At 36.4% G+C, this 21293-nt stretch overlaps 1 protein-coding gene across 1 annotated transcript; it reads right to left on the minus strand.

Moving 5' to 3' along the window:
* Positions 1–2736: 2736 nt before the first annotated feature.
* On the minus strand, positions 2737–20715 carry LOC106134525 (protein white). Its single transcript, XM_013334609.2, has 13 exons — positions 20447–20715; positions 15216–15444; positions 14580–14818; positions 12219–12290; positions 11675–11854; positions 10801–10958; positions 8941–9121; positions 8400–8576; positions 7491–7622; positions 6904–7132; positions 4500–4605; positions 3980–4151; positions 2737–3221 (listed from the first exon to the last, which is right to left on the minus strand). Exons 1-13 carry the CDS (start codon positions 20525–20527, stop codon positions 3120–3122), a joined length of 2058 nt encoding a protein of 685 aa, XP_013190063.2. The 5' UTR covers positions 20528–20715; the 3' UTR covers positions 2737–3119.
* Between the last annotated feature and the right edge of the window lie 578 nt (positions 20716–21293).

Raw genomic sequence — 21293 nt, forward strand, 5'->3', positions numbered from 1 at the left:
CAATTGCAGTCTAGTGATAAGTGTCGCAGTCGTTCTTCCACTGTTGAAATATTAGGCTAGAGAAGGCTGTTGATGGAATTTTATCTCAGGAACACTATGACTTGGTTTTATGCGTTTTTTGACGTCGTAGGTTCGACCGTGGAACCGTAAATTGTGTAGTTAATGATGAAATCAAAAACGGAAATATTAAATAATGTTTACTATTTATTTGAGTCCTTAATTAGAATCAAATGTCAAAAGAATATCATATCATATCATATATATATATATATATATATATATATATATGTATTAAGTATTTAGGTAGGTACTATTAAAGAGAGAAAAAAATTATGAACTTCGTAACCTCCAATCAACGTCTAATGTCAAATATCATTTCTGCATTCCCGCCTAAAATACATTGACATAACTTAACCGAATGTTGCATCATTAACTTAATTTATAAAAAAAAACGGCCAAGTGAGAGTCGGATTCCGTACTATTATCATGGTGTTACTTAACCATAATTTATTTTAAATTTACGTTTCTACCGCTTTATTAAAATAGACCAAAAATTGATTAAAGATTGCGTTTGTCATACCCTTTAAATATTTTGTTTAATCATTTTTATTAAATAATTGTTGTGAAAGCGACAACGGATATACCTACATAATTTGTGAAAATTTTAGCTAAATTAATAGCTAATAGCTATTAATTTTTATGAGATAAGGCCTAGTAACAGTTAGTCTTAGTAATAAGTTTTTACATTTTGAGGAACGGAACCCTAAAAACAAAATATTTAAAATATGTTTTAAAAATAGCAATTAGATTAGCATACTTACTCATTCATTTTGCAGCTGCTTAATAGTAGCATTCACGGTAAAGGATATGACCTGAGTGATCTTTTGACTTGTGTATCATCTCTTGATGATAAAAACATGTAGGTAAAACACTTAAAAATATCAATGGCAGGTGTCAGGTAAATGACTGACCTGCATGCCCAAATCTATTCACAGCATGAAAAAGACTTATTCATGTCGCTTAAAGAATTCTTTATCAGGCGAATTGATTAATTAAACTGACTGAAACTAGGTACTTTTTTGTCAGACTTGTACAGTCAACGGTAGATAAACCCCTTGTTCATACCAACCAAAACAATAGACTACAATTGACTGTATGTAGGTTCCTTGTAAGTAGTTTGTGATATTTCCCGAAATTCACACGACAATGAAAAATAAGTGGGATTTGTGTATACGACGTCATATCACCTACTCATCATCATTTCAAGTAAATACATATGTGGATGTCGTAATATGCGACAATAGGCGGTGTTTAAACGGGGAAAGCTTCATGTAAAAACTTAACCGGTCCTGAATCATGGTGATAAGGGCGGAACTCGAGATTTTCTTCATAGAGCTGACAATGTAATCGGAACTAACGTCTAAAACAAAAAAGGGAGGAAGAAAACGATCATTATTTCAAATAAATAATACAGACCGCTAAACGATTCATTGGCCCTTCACCACTCATCAAATTACCAAAACAGAAGCGTTACACAGTGACGTATTAAGTGGCCTAATCTCGTCCACGCCTAAAAAAAAACCCGCCGTTGATTGGTGTGAAAGAAAACGATGTGACAGATAATTTGTGAGGCTTCTAACGTAACACACACTGGGCTGGACACGCGACACCGGTATGTCACAGGTCAACGAGCAATGACGGGCGGCGCTTCCGCAATACGGCCCTGGATATATCCTGTCTTGCTCTTTTGGTGGCGATTAACGTAGGGGAGAAAGGGATGAAAGGGTGTTTTATTCGTTTAAATTGATTGATTCGTTTTCATTAAAATATGGACTAAAATAAAAGTAGTCAGAAGAACTGGGTGAAAAGCACTAACTGTTTTTTTTTGCTCTTTAGTCTATTTTTTAACATTTAAATAGTTTTTAACTGAAACGTTTTCACGACTACACTCAGTGGTATGAGAAGTTTTGTTAATCAAATATGTGTTTTGTGGATACCCATATCACATTCATACCCAGTGCGTAATGTCTAGTTATAATTTTTATAAGTCTTTAGTTTATTACGTATTTATTTTTATTTCGTTATATATACACGTGACTAAATAAAGATAATGCAGTATTTGCTGTGTGTATTTCCGCTTATTGTGAAGGTGCAAGTAAATATTTGAACTTTAATCTGTTCTACCGTCTTATGATTTACAATTGGATTTGTCATGTTACTATCGCGATTTCAATACTAGCTTTTACCGCTCGAATTTTGCGCCACATAGGTACAAAAGAATCCAGATTTTTCGCAATCCCACGGAAGCTTATACTGAGATGAAAAGTATCGAAAGTTCTTCTTCAGACGTTTTTTTTTTACATATACGCAAAATTTTAAGAAGGTTGGTTGAGTGGTAACGCTCGATGAAAAATAAACTATCGCATCAATTAGTTGCGATTTGCCTAGCGTGACGTCGGTAACTCGGTCTATTTTCCTTTTTATAGAAAGGTGTCTGACCTCCATAACTATATTTATTTACCTATTATCCTAGGTAGAGCGATTTCAGCGTGTAAGCAATTTCAACTTTTTGTGGTAGGTAAGTATGGTATGGGGAATGGGTATAAAGTGGGTATGGGTATATGTCAAAAACAAAAAAAAATGCGAATTTTCGGTAATTAAAACATTTAATTAAAGGGCTTTAATAAATAAAAACACTTTGAAAAGAAAACGATTGATAATAAAGTGTATCTTAAGTTAGAATAATTATAAAGCTTTTATAATTATAAGTCGAATGGCAATTAAAATGGCATTAATCTTTAATGGAATAATTAAAAGTACTACATTCTACAGACACCTTTAAATTAGTAAAACAACATTATTATGAAGTCCCCATATAGAAAGTATATTTTTGAAAATGTACTTGAGGTATGCTGTTCTTCCACAATTATAAAAAAATATATTTTAACATACAAACGTTTAAAGAAGTCAAAAAGCCAATTTACAGATATGCATTAAGCAATATTACTGAAGAGTCTGTCGATGACAAGACTGCTACCTACTAGAAAAATGTAAGCGCTTTTAGGATATAAACTAATAATTGAGTTATTATTTTTCCAGATGTTTAACAGATTTATACGTTATTTTCCTCGGCGTGTGCGCAACAGCAAAGCGAAGTACGCCAGGAGACGGAAACCGATGAATAGCAGCACCATGTTTATAACGTCCATGTTGAAATCATCCTGTTAAAAGAAAAAATAAATTAATTTAACATTGGTTAGGTGAAATTCAAAATAAGTAAGTCAAAAATGATTTTTTCACAGTCGACAAAATACATTTCCATACATGTGTGCAATAAATTTCGAACTCGGTGAAAAAATGAAAAGTGACGGCTCATTATAGTTGACTTTTACATCTTCACGCTTTATTTGAGAAACAAACGGTCTTAAACTCTTGCAAACACAAGTTATCAGTACTTACTTAAAATAATTTTTAGTTTGCGTAGTATTTATCGGGAAATATTGATTATAACCCATAGTCTCTGTCTGGGAGACAGGCGTGATGGAGGATGTAAGTATTAATTCAAAAAGTTTCTCGTCTATAGAGAAATAATTTGAATCAAGATAGTGTTCACAATTTGGTTGAAGCGAATGAAGTATGAGGAGATCATGGCGCAATTGAAAAGTACCCCCTCTGCCTTTAGATACTCCCTGATGGTGGAATCAATTGGTATAATCGTTCTTCTCTCAAACTTGAAATCTCCCTTTCCCTCACTTTCATCTTTGCGTCTTCCTAGTTTCACGCCTGCCGCTGCAATGCTTTGAAATCCAGGCCCATGGTCCAATTACTGGCATTTCTCTCTTAATTCTGTTTGATCTTCAGCATTCGCAGTTCTAACTCTTATCACATATGTTCGCAAGATCCAGCTAGGATTTCTTCATTTCCGTCTTACCCTCAGCCTGGAAAGTCTAAATCTATGGAATATTTAGCCGTTTCTTACCTCTGAGAAGCTAAGTGTCTCCAACACGACCTGCCCCGAAGCCGGACAAGTAAAGTTCTCCCTGGTGCACGCGATGGAGTCCACTCCTGACCACTGATTGACGAGCAGCGCCTCGTTCCCGTAACGGAACCAGGACAGGTATGAGATCCAGCCCAGGTACGGTGGCACCGATCTATGGGAATATTTTTTATGTAAATCTTTAATGAAGAAACAAAATGTGAACTTTATGCCAACTATCTAGATGATCGCCCGACTAAAGTCGGGCTTTATTTTTAAACCGACTTTGGATCGTTTTACAATAAGAAAAGTCAAACACATGTAAGATTTGATCAATAAGAAATATTTCCATCTTGACTTGACCAGACGGTGAATCAAACTAGAGAACTTCTTCCGGATAGACTTCAAAAACCTGCACTTCTACTCTTTATATCTCTATATGTTTAGCTGTATATTTACCATCGTTAGGTATATCTTCCATCTAAATGTACACAAGTATTACAAAAAATGATTTATCACTTACCCAGAGTTAAGAAAGAATCCTCCAAACAACATAAAAGGTATGATGATTGGTGGCCCCACTGAAGCTGCCATGCTGACGCTACTGCTGGCACAGGATATCAGGTAGCCTGCAAAGCAAAGGATTGTTAGATTTGAAGACATTAAGGGTCCACAGGTTACAGGGATTGGGTTCGACTGGATCGCATCACAAATATAGACGAAGAGTGGAAAATTGTGTTATCTGTCCAGTTTTTGCATGTTTGAAGAACACATTAGTGGAATAAAAGTCGTTCTAGTATCAAATCACGGGTATACAAAAAACTAGATTTATAGTTTTTTTTCCTAGGTATCTTGTATGAAAGATAAATAATTATTTTTATTCGTCCAATATTGTTTATTAAATTGTATGCTGTTACTTAGCAACATTATTAAGATTTCGTGAATACTTACATGTAGTTTACAAGGCAATATGAAATCTGCTCAGTCAATTCGTAAAAGGAGGGGTGTTTTAAGATATACAATTATGTCTATCTATGCCATCAAAGATAAGCAAGTGCACCGATGTATGTATTTTTAAAGAAAATCTTAATTGTCATGATATCTATACTATCTACTATACTATATACTATCTATACTAAGCTACATTTAAACGTGCAGAAGGACCCGACAAACTGATCCTAAGAATCTTTATAGTCGGGTGATAAAAATATTTGATATGATTATAAAAATGTCACGTTTAGTGGAGCAGAAACCTATAAATGATAGTAAGTATCGCATTGCAAACAGAAGCATTTGTACTGACATGTGATAGCGTACATACGACACTTATCTTCTTTTTTTTTAAATAACATTTCATTCATTAGAGTAAGATATAGATACTCTGGTAAAGGTATCAAGTTAGTTGTCACTAGCCTATTTGTATGATACGAGTATCATATTATTGATCGATTGTGTTGGTGGTACGTTTTGCCTTATGACTAAGATTATGAGTTCATATCCCACGGGATAAGTATTGCTTGGTAGGTACAAACCTAAGTAGGTAGATGCTTTTTTAAAATTATCAATAGATTTTCTTTTTTTTATTGTGAAACGAAATGAATATGACTTAAAGCAGTATGTAGAGGTGTTAATATATATATTTTTTGTTATTTGCACCAAAAAATATTGTATTAACAGATGATTTAATGCTTTGAAACGAAATATTACGTCATCAGGTCCGGCGTTGCAACTGTTATCAAAATATCAGTTTATTTACTACTGAGAATCTAGCTACTGCTAGATTCTCAAAAATACAAAATATTTATTCTGATGATCCGAAATTAACTCATTGAAATATAAAATTGTTAATTAAGTACACAATCAATCCAACTATTATGAAACTTTATAAAATAATTTGAATGAGTAACTTAGTAGTTTTTTAACGACTATATTCATTAAACGGGCATTTCTAATCCCAGCAATAAACCGATAATTAGAAAAAATCGATCAACTTTAATCATTCAGTTAAATGTTGTGGTGCAATACCTGTTAATTACTTAATTAATTTGTAATATGTATCTGGAAAAGCAAAACTTTGTAATTAATTTTTTTTCTTGGTTTTATTAGATCAGCGCCAATTGCTACTGGCACGCGCAAAAAATATCGCTGTCCCGTTTCACGTCATAATAAAAAGCGAGACAACGACAGTGCAAGAAAACAATTATATCCGGTTTCATTATGATATTTGAGTTCTCCTTAACCGCATATTGCTACGACGCGACGGTTAGTGGCTTGTTAGTTAATTTTGTTTCGGGCACAAAGCTTTTTCGTCCAGTCATCGCCCAATATAATATAAATTATTATAAGATTATTTTTATTAATTATTATTTAACAGCTGAATGTGGCCTATTAGTATTTTCAAGACTGTTGGCTCTGTCTACCCCGTAAAGGATAAAGACGTGATCATATGTATGTATGTAATGTATTATTTTTATTATTAATTTTATGCAGCTTTCCGAATGCCGTGCCGAATGCCGAAGTGCCGTGTGGTTCCCGGCACCAGTACAAAAAAGAATACGACCACTCTATCTCTTTCCCGCATGGATGTCGTAAAAGGCGACTAAGGGATAGGCTTGCAAACTTGTGATTCTTTTTTTAGGCGATGGGCTAGCAACCGGTCACTATTTGAATTTAAATTCTATCATTAAGCCAAATAGCTGAACGTGGCCATTCAGTCTTTTCAAGATTGTTGGCTCTGTCTGGCCCACATGGGATATAGACATGACCATTATGTATTATGTATGTATGTATTTCCAAATCAGTCCTCAAATATAACTGACTATTTTCTTCCTCCTGGCTTTAGTCCGAGATGCATCCACACCAATCTGGAGAGGAGCCCGGGGTGTGCATAAATTCTTTTCCTCTTAACTTATTCTGTAAAAACTTACCGAATGATGTAGCTACGTTGGTGATGAGGGCTGCCAGCCCTGAAGCGATGAAGAATCTCTCCGGAGCTGGGTTCAGCCCTATCATGTAGTAGGCTATGGTGGTGAAGACTAGTGGTATTGTGGCGAAGACCGGCGCTTCGGCCAGGGTCTTCGATAGGAAGTACACATCCGCCCGGTACATCCCGGAGTGGTGTTCTCGGATAAATATTGGGAGTTCTGAGCAGAATACCTGTTGGAGGAAATGTTATTGTTGAAAGAAAAAAGATATACCAGTGAAATCACGTGAATTAAATCTTAGCAATGAAAGCGTATTTTAAAATTGTGACGTGTGGTTTCCGGCACTTCAGAATAGAACACCATTAATTTCCCATTGATGTCGTAAACCGCGACTAAGGATTGGCTTAAAAACTTGTGATTCCTCTTATAGGCGATGGGCTAGCAACCTTTACTATTTGAATAGCCATACAGCTGAACGTGGCCACTTAGTCTTTCCAAGACTGTTGACTCTGTCTACCCCGCAAGGGATATAGACGTGACCATATGTGTATGTATGTATGTAAACATGAATACTCAATAGAGGCACTTACATTGATAACAGCGAAAATGTTCTGGAAAGTCATGTTAGTTAAGAACATGAAGATGGCTCCGTTGATGTTCATGACGCCATCCTGGTCCAGGTGTTGGCCGAAGTAGATCACGCCGATGAGAATGGATACCATCTGTAGGAGAGTTTCTATCAGGAATAGTTTCCGTGTAGTGCCGTGTGGTTCCCGGCTCCAACACAAAAAAGAATGGGACCACTCCATCTCTTTCCCGTGGATGTCGTAAAAGGCGACTAAGGGATAGGCTTACATACTTGGGATTCTTTTTTAGGCGACGGGCTAGCAACCTGTCACTATTTGAATCTCAATTCTATCTTAAAGCCAAATCGCTGAACGTGGCCAATCAGTCTTTACAAGACTGTTGGCTCTGTCTACCCCGCAAGGGATATAGACGTGATTATATGTATGTATGTATGTAATAGTTTCCAAGAATGATTACAGACCATGACAAGACCATCAAATGTGTCCATTTGGTTATAGGATAATACCTACATGTATAGTTGAGTTTTAGATCAGGTTACAGGTTGGAAGGTGCAAAGACCAGAAATTATTGGTAAACCCTGCAGTGCAACATCTCGCGGTGGGGTTGCCAGATTCCACACTTGCCATATGCCACGATTCCCGCATTCCTTTTTGCTTTTGACCTTACCAATTCAGCATTCTCTTTTTTATACTTATCACTTCAGCTCATTACACCACGATCCTTACATTGAGTTCATCAATATTCATCAACTCAACATGACCAGACCATTTTATCAGCCTCTTTTATGACCTCCCAACCTTGTAACTCCTTCTACTTGTCAACACTTCCATATTATGCTGTTCCCTTAGAATGTAACATAGCAAGTAAAAAAATACTTACGCTATAAATACATATAGCAGAAAAATACTCACAATAGTCTGCAAAAAGCGCACTTTAATGAGCATAGGCTCCTTAGTGACGGAGAGCCAGGAGCGCCACAGCACCGCTCGGAACTGCGCGCACCACGACGCCTTGTACGGCGAGCGGCGCGAGCGCAGCGCCGCCGCGCCCGCCCACGCCGCGTCCGCCCAGCCGCCGCTTATCTTACTCTGGTTCAGAAATTGTTTTCATGATGAGGAACTTCTAGGACTTATTTTTTTGTATGCAAATTAGGTGTTTACCACATGCTGCTAAATGTTGTAAATGTGTGATCTTGGCGGAATTTTGTTAAATGCAATACCTACATTGCTTTTACTACGAGACTGCAAAGTTAATGACTTAACTCAAGTTTAAAGAATTTTTTTTGAGTTTTCAAGTTCTCAAGTTAAAATTCAAGTAATTGAATTATCTTTTAAATTACAGGAAAAATAATAAAAGAGAATAATAGCATTGACCGAACAATTTTTTAAAAATATCGTACAAAACATTAATATTGAGATACGATACATTAAATTTAAAATTTTCACTCCTTACCTGATGGAACAGAGCATTTTCTGCCTCAGCGGCTATTCTGCAGCCAATCTCCGACTTGGCGAAGGAAGTGCACACGGTATCGACCGTATGTCTGGTTGCTTCCTCTCGTCCTGGAACCCCTGCGAGGAGCTGGATGAAGTGGTCCGCTGGGTTGTAGTTAGCTGGGCAAGCTGCTCCAAGTCTGAGCGAAGAATTTTAGAGATGTAGAAAGTGTGAGTAATTCTCAAGTTACCGATGCGTTCTCATTGAGAGAGAGATGCACCTATGATTAGTTTCGTCGTGAAGATAAAAGAAAATCAATATAACATAAATATATCCTTATTGCCGTGCGCTTGCCGGTACTTTAGAATACGACCACTCCATATCTTCTCATGGATGTCGTACAAGGCGACTAATGGAAAAGCATATAGGCTTTGGATTCATCTTTTAAGTGACAGACTATCAACCTGAAACTATTTGAATTTCAATTTTATTATTTAACCATAAGCTAAACGTGGCCGTTCAGTGTTTTCGAGGCTCTATCTCCTCCGCAAGGGATATAGACGTGACTATATGTATTAATGTTATTTATTAAAAACCTTTTAATTACACGAAGCTATTCCACATGACCATAGGAGAACCAAACCCAGGTTGAAACATAGATATGTTGCACTTGTTGAAAGTGCTCATTCATTTAGTTATCTCTTATGACATCAACGGGAAAGAGATCAATGAACCCTGTCTAGGTAAAGTACTAGGAATCACACTATATTGTAGACTCGTGTATTGTTACGCGTGAAAAAAGAATATATGACGTTTTAGCGGGACCGATTGTCTGGCCAAAGAGAAAATAACCACTGCGTTTTTGTTTTGCTATTTGGCTTAATGATAGAATTGAGATTCAAATAGAGACAGGTAGCTGGCCCATCGCCTAAAAATAAATCCCAAGTTTGTAAGCCTATCCCTTAGTCGCCTTTTACGACATCCATGGGGAAGAGATGGAGTGGTCCTATCCTTTTTTGTATTGGTGCCGGGAACCACACGGCACAACGTCATAAATAAGGCGCTTAGGGAAGTTGACCGCTAAAACTTTCAGGGTCACTAGAGAGGCGGATACCTCACAACCGTCTTCATTAATTTAGTGTTGATAATCCCATTATTGTATTTGTGAGGTCAATGAACTCAGTTTTTAAAGCTACAAATGCCAGCTGTTATATACAAAGTATATACATATATGTGCTATCTTTATTGCGCATTTTAATTGTATAAACATTCATACTTACATAACACACTATGAACACATGATTTTCATTATTAGTAAACAAGAAAGCAGGTTGACTAAGCAGATATACAAGGAGAGTGTGGAGGGAAAGGTCGGAGTGGGAAGACCTAGACGAACGTATCTTGATCAAATTAAGGACGTCCTGGTAAAGGGTCAGGTCAAAAGTACCCGAAACCGCCGAGCTTGTATGAAGAGAGTTATGAATGTGGACGAAGCGAAAGAAGTATGCAGAGATCGTGGCAAGTGGAAAGAGGTAGTCTCTGCCTACCCCTCCGGGAAAGAGGCGTGATTTTATGTATGTATGTATGTATGTAAACAAGAAATTAGTGAAAAAGAAACAAAAATTTTAAAAATGTGCTTTGTTTCGCGACACTTAAGAATTGAACCATTCCATATCATTCCCATGGATGTCGTAAAAAGTGTCTAATCATCAAGGTTATTAAACTTGGGATTCTTCTTGTAGGCGACGGAGTACTCATCTGTCACTATTTCAATCTCAATTAGCTGAACGAGGCCTTTCGGTCTTTTCTAGACCGTCGGCTTTGTCTCCCGCAAGGGATATATAGACGTGACTATATATGTGTATGTATGTTACTTACTCTCTGAAGAATTCAGTAGCCTGATCTGGCGAGCCGAGGAATGCCACCCTGCCGTCAGCCATGATCAGCAGCTTGTCGAACATGGCATACAGCTCTGAAGAAGGCTGGTGGATGGTGCACACCACAGTTTTCCCCTTTTGTGCTAACCCTTTGAGTACCTGGTGAGCAAACGTAATTAGTAGTGAAATTGTTTTTCATTATACATACATACATAAATAAAATCACGCCTCTTTCCCGGAGGGGTGGGAAGAGACTCCCTCTTTCCACTTGCCACGATCTCTGCATACTTCCTTGTTTTTCATAATTTTTTTTGCAATTTTTTTTTTATTGTAAGAAGGTGGCAGACAAGAAAGCGAGCTTTATAAAAGCAGGTACAGGTATATGTAAGCTAGATACGGCACCTTTGTTTTACTTGGATATGGTTATCTGCTGTACACAGCGCCCATACAAACTTCTCTGTTCAAAACCCAGAAAATAAATCGCCACCAGCTTTCTAGATTAATTTTTTCTAAATCTTTATGTTTAGTATATTGTAAACGTATATTTTTTTAAATAAAAACCGATCATATATTTTGGATTTTCTGAAAACTAACAAAGAACGCATAGACATCAGGTGCCTAGACTTATAGGTTTAGGTTTAAAGAAATTAATTCACATAAAAATATTACAATAAATCCACTTACATGAGAAAATTGGTTTACAAATATGCTTAAACTAAGGTGCAGTTCAGTGCGTTCAGCTATTAAGTTTTTATTTATTTAAATCTTTATTGCATAAAAACAATGTACAAAGGGCGTACTGCGGATGGCATTAAGCCATTTGGCATTCTCTACCAGTCTTTCCCTGTAGTAAAATAAACATTTAACCCACAAACCTGTATAACATTCTGCGCCATAAAGGAATCAAGTCCAGACGTGGGTTCATCACAGAACATGAGCGGAGGGTCTGTCAGGACCTCGCTGGCGAAGGACAGCCTCTTCATCTCCCCTCCAGAGATACCCTTCAGGCGACCAGGGATACCAATCACCGTGTTTTGACATTTTGAGAGGGCCAACTGTAAGGGGAGTTGGCAATTAGTTCGGAAGAATTTATTAATTTAATTATTTACGGCACTGTGTTTGTCTTGTACTGTAAACATATTTTGTTGAAGTAAATATCATGTTTAATGACTGAAAAGAAAAAAAAATGTTTTTTTTATTTTTTTAATAATAATCAGCTTCCTCTTTGGTTTCGTACACTGGTTTGGTTTGCCCAGGTAACTACACGAAGCGACTCCTATCTTACCTTAGGTTTTATGGCACAAGGCGGAAGTACTTCCCCCTAGTTAGCATTTACGACATCCATAGGAAATATGTAATTATAGTTTAGATTGTGAAGGCGATGAAACAAATAATAATTTAGTATTATATTGTACTCACTTCTTGAATAACTTCTTGAACTCTGCGCATGCGCTGTGCGTACGGTATATGTCTATCCATTCGAACTAATGCCTGTAAACAAAAAGTCTTTCAATTCTATAGTTTAAATACTACACGAATATGTATTTAATTAAATGTTTACATTGAATAAATACTTAGTTTTAGAGTAATTCAATCACATCGAATTTTAAGGTTATATTAATGTTTTATATAACTCGTGAAACAGTTCAAATATTTAAAGAAAAGTCAAATGCAGTAGGCGTTATAAAGATCTTTGACCCATGATCCCCCCAATAAAAACCAGCATCTTCCTTTGATAACGCGTATCTTTATAATAAACAATGATCCTGAGGTATCAAACTCGTTCTGTCCTCACTACCTACTTGACTTTCGTGTGTATATAATATGGTATGGAATAACTGAAATTTTAAAATGTTAATTTTATGTTTGTCTCATTTAATACCATGAAGTTGGGATTCGTAAAGCCTATTATTTTTTTTTTAATTGATGTTCCGAGTCAATCTATATATATAAAACTCTTCCGTTACTGAGTGACTGACTGACAGACAACGCACAGTCGAAACTACTGGTCGTAGACATCTGAAATTTGGAATGTAGGTTCCTTGGGATATGTAGGGGAGCACTAAGAAAGGATTTTTGGAAATTCAACCCCCAAGGGGGGGAAAAGGGGTAAAAACGTTTCTATGAAAAATCTTATTCCTTGGGTTTATAAACTTGAAACTTGGCATGAACATGTACATAGGCAAGTAAAAATGTTTGACATTATAAGTTTTTTGAAACTACCCTCCAATCGTGATTTAGGGGGTGCGATTGGGTGACTGATTTATTAACGCACAGCCGAAACCGCTCGGTATAGGAGTCTGAGATTTTGAACAGAGGTTCCTTTAGTAACATAAGTGAGCACTAAGAAGGGATTTTTGAAATGTCAACCCCCAAGGGGGGGAAACGGGATAAACTGAGCCGGGGCTGCGGGAAAGTTCTAACGAGATACCGTGGCCCCGGAACGCAAAGGGCAACTGAAGGAACGAGGTGGGTTTTAGTCAGTAAAAGTCTGACACTCCCTTCCGTTCCACCCAGAGCGGGAGAGGTCATTTGATGATTTCCCATCCTTAAAAAAAAAGACTTTGTATGACAACTTTCAGTCGTCTCTTTAACATACATAATAACATACATAATTATGTACATACATGCATAACATTAATAACATCACGCCTTTAAATCCCTATTTTGTGTTAACACTACCCATACAAACAGCTAAAAGGAAACAAGTGAAGAGACGAAATTTGTCTGCATCCATTTTCACCTAAATTCTTAACGTTAATGAGATTTACTTTTTATTATCAGGTCAACCTAATAGCCTCTCATGTACGTATAACTTCGTAAGAATTTTCTTTCAACTCCTAACCGTTGAGGAGTTGTACCTTCCATCATCAGCTCATTCACATGGGATGATGACTATCAGACGCAAATACTTAAACAGATCTATGAAATTGTCAAAAACGTAATTGCCTGTAAATTTGAGGTTTGCCCTTGATTTCCCTGGAATACCATCATCAGATCCTGACTAGGTAACAACGGGACCAACTTGAAAGTATACTCTACCGAACAATAAAAGAATCACGTAAATCGGTCTATAAATCTCAGCGTAATCGGTATGCATAAATAAAACACCCGAATTTTATTTTCTATTAACTATCACGAGTTGTCTCGATGCTCGATAGATGGCGTTGGCATCGAGATAGATCGCGCTATGGTTTCGTTACCGTCATTTAGCTAGGTAGCGTAAAATATTTTTGTTTGTTTACACATGTAATCGATAAACTCCGAAACTACTGAATCGATTTCAAACATTCACCATTAGAAAGCTACATCATCCCTGAGTAACACAGGCTATATTTAATTCCAGTTGTAACAAGAGCCTGTGGAAGAAAAAGCCCTGTCGAGATCATTAAAAAACGCGATATATAACCGAATTACACGTGGGCGAAGCCGCGGGCGGAAAGCTAGTTGATGTATAATAATGAATACTTGAAAATGTTACAATTAACATTACATACATACATATAATGACGTCTAATATCTCTGGCAGGGTAGACAGAGCCAACAGGCTAATAGACCACGTGCAGCTGTTTGGCTTAATGATAGTATTGAGATTCAATAAGTGACAGGTTGCCAGTTGCCATCCTAAGTTCGTAATCCTTTCCCTTAGTCGCCTTTCACTTTACATTTTTTTATAATGGAAACAGTTAAATGTATACGCATCCACCAGCCTTATTCGTACTTATAAAGTAGATAAAAATGATTGTAGGTACTTGTATTTTCAGAAACTTGATAACTCACCTGAAATATAAGGTGCTCTTTGACCGTCAAAGTGCCAATAAACAAGTCTTGTTGTTGCACGTACGCCGACAACGCCGTCAGAGCCTCAGGCGTGGCTGGCTGGCCGTTCAGGGCCCTGGTGCCGTTGGAGACGACCCCGCTTGGGGTCCGGAAGGTCAGGGTGTTGAGGAGCGTAGTCTTGCCGGCCCCGGAGGAACCCATGATGGCTAGGAGCTCGCCGGGGTAGGCAGCGCCGTTCACTGTTGGATGATGAGATCCAATGCGTAAGCCAATTCAATAATGAGGAATAAAACTAGTCTCCGTTTTTGCTACTTTCTGTACAAGAGAGATCTGCTAACGATAGGAAAAATATATACCTCAAGTTATTTATTAGTTTATAGTTATTATGTTTGTCCTATAGTTTATTAGGACATGAGTCTTTATAATCTGCATAAATTATAATAGAACCTTTGAAGATATTTTATCTTCTAGTTATAAGTTTATGAATTGACTAAAAATGTTTTTTGACTATTAAATGTTTGTGAAATTATATAAAAAAGGGGGAAAAAAGATATTCCCTTGTACGCCGGTCGTGTAAGTTTAGTTATCAAGATGGATAAAATATAATTGAAAAAGAAGTATTTTTCATAATCCTACCATTTTTCAACAACTGCTTTCTCTGCTGGAACATGCGATCCGAGGAGGTCTTCCAGAAGTTCCAGGGTCGCCTCCTGGACCTGGTCTGAGTCGCGAAGGCGTTGACATCAGCCCAAGTGTACGTGACCTTCTCGACTCCCCCTATAGCCCCGTAGTTCCTGGTGGGCGGTATGGCAAGAGCAACATCCCCCCCACTTTGTCTTGGCGAGTCGTTGGGAGAATTTCCATTCTGAAATGTAATGTTTTTTTAAATTTCTGTGTATAGAGAAGTTTTTGGAGTTTGGGGAATGGAACAAAAAATTGATGGGAATAACACAAGGTCGAAGAAAATGACGCAAATGATTCCTATGAGGATTAGTTATGACGGATGATGGAGCCATTAGAACTAGAAATAAACAGCTATTATTATTTTTTCATTAATACGTCATAATGTTTGGTGGAATACTATATAGGTTTAACTTTTAATAGGAAAACAAGCATATTAAAATCGCAAAAACAATGAGAGTTGGACCCATAAAATGCCCCCCCTTTATAATGTAATGAGTATACATATGTATGTGTTTTCCTTATTATAATGTAATGAGTAATAAGTATATAATGTGTTTTCTTTCAAGAGTTTTTCCATGGTGAAATAAAGCATACCTTGTTAAAAAGAAGCGTTAACAACACTAATGCGCATATAATATTTGAATTTTCCAGCTCATAAAATATTGGCAAAGGCTCTAAGTAATTGATATTCTGACGGAGGGTTGGCTACATCGATTGAGTAAAGAAGTAAATTTATAGGAAGCCTACAAAAGTTGTAACATAGGTACAAATACACAATAAATACATCGGTAATTGTGTTCTTTCACTTAACTATGGAACTCTTGGATATCTGTTACATGTCTGCATACATAGAATCACGCCTCTTATTTCCTCAAATGTGTAGACAGAGACTACATCTTTCCACTTGCCACGATCCTTACATAGCTACTAAATTACTACACCACATTCATAACAAAACTCATTCTGAAATATGCAATACGAGATGTTGCCAGCGCCTTCGTTCGCCTTAAATTTAAATAATTAAGTACATTTTATTACTGGATATATTTGGATATATTACTTAGTTTAAAAAAAAACACTTTTCGTGTAAAGGAGTTACAAATATCCTTACAAGCTTTCTCTTTTATAATATTATAATTTTTTTATTAAATTAGACTGTCTTGCGTAAAGTTAGTAATCAAACAAATAGTTTTTTTGGCAAATTGTGTCCATATTTCGAAACCCCACAGACGAGGTAAATTACCGGAAGGTATTAGGGAGGGACAATTGTACAGAGCTAGGGTTTCCGGGCTCGGGTTACACCGGTAGCAGGACCTCACGCCTGAGCTCCGAGGACCTCGGGTAGCCGGTGACAGTTCTGGAGCGGTAGGTGTTGCTATTGCGGTTGAGAAAATACTTGTTAATAATATAAATGCAAGTTATTTCTGTCTGTTTGGTTCACGCGTAAACCACTGAACGGATTTCGATGAAGTGCAGAGATAGAGTGAACGCTGAAGAAGAACATTTACGTAATACCTAAATGAGTTACGAGTTACCGATGTTGAGTGGAGTCGATAATGTGACAGTGCGTTTGTTTGTCCGTCTTTAACTTCGAAACCAATGAACCGATCTCATAAAATTTTGCATTCATGTAATGTGGAGTATGGAAAAGGAAATAGAAAGTGTCCGGTGTCTCCGCCCGTTAACACAGTGGTGTTAACGGGCGGAGACACCGGCGACAGCTAGTTAAGTAGAACCTATGTATTTCGAGACTCTTGCTGCTCCCATAGATTTCCCGAGGAATATATATTCGGTAGCGCGTTATGTATCAGTCACATAATCAGTATTGACATAATCTACATGTAAGTAGTATTGATTGATATCCTAACTTAAAACTACAACCCTAACTTGAAATAATGTTTATGGCAAACCAAAAACATAAAGACATAAAATTAAGAAGCCCGTTGATGTCTTTTCAAAACAAATCCTTATAACATTGATTTAAGAATAACTTATCCAAATAAGAATAAACTCCTTATTACACTGAATTACTAAGGGATATCGTCCAAACATCTCAAGCGATCGCAGGATGTAGTCTATTGAAAGGAATTGGGGACAATTAGACAATGGATCGTAGATAAAGCTATAGATTGAATCACATCTTTAGACTACATTAGTCAAGTAAGAATAAGTACCATGTGGTCCCTCGCACATTACGATAGGTCCACTCTCCTGTCAACAATGTCGTAAAAGGCAACTAAATAGGTACATTCATCTAACGCAGCTTTTATTACGATCCAATATGTGTTAGGTACTCCTGAAAAGGTTGCGAAGGCAGGGTTGTCAGGTCACCAAACTAAATAGCTGGACAGACCAGCCAGTTTGCCCGGACATTAAGGTAGAAAGGCCGGACACCCTACCTTATTGAGGATTTTGTCTCAGTGTTAATAAATAGGCAGGACAATATTATTTTTATTAAATCAAAATCTTTTTATCAATCTCATCGTTGTGCTCGGCCATGTTCGGAAAAAAGCTTGTTTGCGAAATGTAAAAAGCCTAACAAAAGCCGGACAGGCAATAAAAAAAGGCCTACTTGTGTCCGACTTTATCCGGACGCCTGGCTACGCGGGGGTCAGAAAAGAGTCGCTTCGTGTGAAAACCAACCGAACCAAAATCTTGGCCAAAATACCCATCCCGAACTCTTTTTCAGAGTAAGTAGCAGAGGATTTGGGACAAAATGAGATCGTAAATGATAAAGTTGAGAAAAGTAACAAACTATTACTGCATCCGACCTCACATAAATAGTGTGATAAGATAGCGAAGAACATGTTATATTTACACAGGAGACAAAGTATAGCGAGAACACGTGGCTGATGAACAAGTTTCAAGCCTTTCTTATGAAATAGCTATAAAACCTTTTATAATCGTTACGTTTTATACAAAGATTTCTTAAAATCGTATGAAGTTAAACATTCTGACTGACCTTTAAACAACTAGGCCCAGTTTTAAATAATGTTCAAGTTTTTTGTAAATATTTAAATACCTACTTGTTTCGATATTATTTCAATTTGACAGCGTTAATTAAATACCTATGTTTTTAAATTTGTCATAATAACAAACGTTATCTCCTAAAAACTTGATAAAATTACGTCAAATTACATGGGACGTCTTGGCCGAACACAATGGCTAAAGGTCGGGTCAGGAGAATCCGAAACCGCCGAGTTTGCATGAAGGTAGTTTTGAATTTCGATGAAGCGAAATTGAGTGCAAACATCTATCTCTACCTACCCCTCTGGGAAAGGGCCGTGATTTTATGTATGTACTTATAACTTCAATTTGGTTATCTCTCTCATTTTAGCATGTTGTGGTTCCACCTTTCATTCCTACCTCATCTTACATCCCAGGCCCCGAAGGCCCACAAAGTGCTCCTTTACTCTGGTTATTATCATCAAAAGGTTTCCAACATTGCAATCACTTTTAATAAGGCATCCAAAGCATCTCCTACATCCTCTCATGCTGAAGTCCGCCTTTGACCATGTTCCAAACTCAGGTAAATTACATGAAGCAATGCCTCTCTGACTTCTGTGACCCTGTTAAAAGAGAAGAACCCAGAACCTAAACCAATTTAAATCTGAGCCCAGACTCAAATAAGGGTTTGTTGCACTATATGAAGGGACTTATTTTTGTCAATCGCTTATTACGACAATCACGGGAAAATATGAAGTGATATTAAGAGCCGGGAACCACAAGGCATAGGTTATTTAATAAATATATAAGAACTATACCCTTATTCATGATATCTCGTAAAAATAGTTAGTTAATCTTTCCGAATTGGACATCCACATTCACAATGGAGATATCTTTTATCATAATTATATCAAAATAAAACAAAAATGATCTTATGATTGTATTTTCGTATAACAAATAGTCTACTATACTATTCAAACAAAACACAAATGTCAATGGCACTGTATATATAATAATATGTTTGCCCAATTCAATGAAATAAACCTCTTTATCCTTTACGGGGTAGACGGAGCCAATAGTCTCAAAAAACCTGAAAGGCCACGTTCAGCTGTATGACACAATGATAAACTAACGTATATTTGTGTCTTTACCTTTCTTCAAAAAGGTTGATTGACCGAATCAGATTTAAATTTTTTGTTACAATATTATATGAGTTGCGTAGAACTGCGACTTGTTTGGATGCTTGTCGAATTCTCAATAAAAATAGAAAAACTTTAAGCTCATTAGAAATCAACATCCCGATGGAACCGGTGCACTATAACTAGTTTTAGTGGTTTCTTCGAGGCCCGGCCACTGACTTAGACGATAAAGTCGAAAAATGCCCTTGTGTAGATAATGAGAGAACGGAAGAGTAACTTGAGAATTTCCCAAATTAAAAAGTTTTCAATGTTTAAAGATTATATTTCAACGTGTGAATATTATTTCTTGTCAATATTCCAAATTGTCAGTAATATTAATGAAATCTCCCATACCTAAATAAATATAATGAATGTGCGATCAATTTAAGGTGTTTTAGAAATTACCAAAAGAGGCAAACCTCAGAAAAAAGCAAGTAGATAATGTTATAAGTACCTTTTTTTTTGAAATAAACCTATAACTTTCCATCAAAACTTTTCAATATAGTGGAATAGAATTGTATGCGCTAATTATATCTTTAAATATTATGAAAACGAAAGTAGTTTTGGTATGAAACTCGTTTGACGTGTCTCATTTGTAATCATTTTAATTTGAGTACATTGGGATGTATCTAGTTTTAATGGTTATAATTCATTGGTCTCCATCTTAGAATGTAAAGGTAGGTAGTAGTTTTCCATAAAGTTGGTAAAATGTTAACACAAATAATAAGCTCTTTACAAAAAGGTATTCAAATCTTTCTAGTATAGAATGGCTATAATAAAAAAAAAGTTTAATTTTCGTAAGAACATATTAAAGTTTAAATAATTTACATGACTTATATGAGTAAACACTGTAGTCATAAAAACACTTTTCAGTTGTTTTTTAAGGCCAAGTAAATATTGTTTTCCCAGTTACATACTTAATCAGACAACGTTTTCTTATACATGATTTATATCTTATCTATTTGTTTCATCAAAATACCAGACATACAATTTAAGCCTTATCACTAGTATTTGTCTATGGTAAAGTATACATACATAAAAGAAAAAAGTGTTACTTACCTGTGGTGTAGAATAGGCCACTCGCTGATTTTCAACCGACGAAGAAATAAGAGGCTCGTGTTCTTCCGTTCCGACTGTCATTTTGAATTTCAAATTTAGAACTCACTTTTTTCAGAAACTCACTGTCATGGTCAACAACACAGCGCGTGAAACTCTCGTTTTGGCGGGAAAGTATGTAATAGAAGTTCGCGCGCGGGGATCTAGCCACAAAATGATTCGGTACGCACTACTACACAGTACACAGGCTTGGAGCGTTAACCATGCGTCGAGTCGCTATTGACTAATGAATGAAACCAGTGGATACGACCAGAGACGGTTCTCAAGTTTGGTGTCTTGTTTGGTTTGGAGTTTAGAAATTTCTTTCGATAATGATAGTGACGCATGTTTCGCCATTTTTGTAATGTTCTATTTTGAAATTTTGCTGTTAAGCCAGTAATTTACTAATCACTGAGACACTTAGAGCGCTACAAAGAAACAAACAGTAATCTGAAAGATTATGAATTCCGTCGATAATTAAGATTTTCTTGGCTAGTACTGTAACGTTGCTTAAATTATCATACAAATAGGTATACTTAATATTAAATTTAATAAAAAATATAACGTCATTAAAGATCGGGGGCTAAATTAAGGGCAAAAAATAAATAATATACAAAAACATCTCGTATGTAAACGTTTATTAAAAAAATCATATACCAGATAGCAGATAATTATAAGGTAAATTTATTTATACATTATTTAAATGAATATCTTTCACATATCTGATATTATTCGTACGATTACAAAATGACACATGTTAAAGGAACTATTGTAAGACTTAAATGTTTCATGGACCTTAACAAATTAATTA

This window comes from Amyelois transitella, chromosome 5 (genome assembly GCF_032362555.1).
Source record: "Amyelois transitella isolate CPQ chromosome 5, ilAmyTran1.1, whole genome shotgun sequence".
NCBI classification, from domain to species: domain Eukaryota; kingdom Metazoa; phylum Arthropoda; class Insecta; order Lepidoptera; family Pyralidae; genus Amyelois; species Amyelois transitella.

Bases quoted from the DNA above. Each gene is read 5' to 3' on its own strand.
- LOC106134525 (XM_013334609.2), bottom strand. From the start codon at position 20,527: ATGACAGTCGGAACGGAAGAACACGAGCCTCTTATTTCTTCGTCGGTT. The intron at 15,445-20,446 runs GTAAGTAACACT...ATTACATTTCAG, and splicing joins TGGCCTATTCTACACCACAG to AATGGAAATTCTCCCAACGA. The intron at 7,133-7,490 runs GTAAGTGCCTCT...TTCCTCCAACAG, and splicing joins ACATTTTCGCTGTTATCAAT to GTATTCTGCTCAGAACTCCC.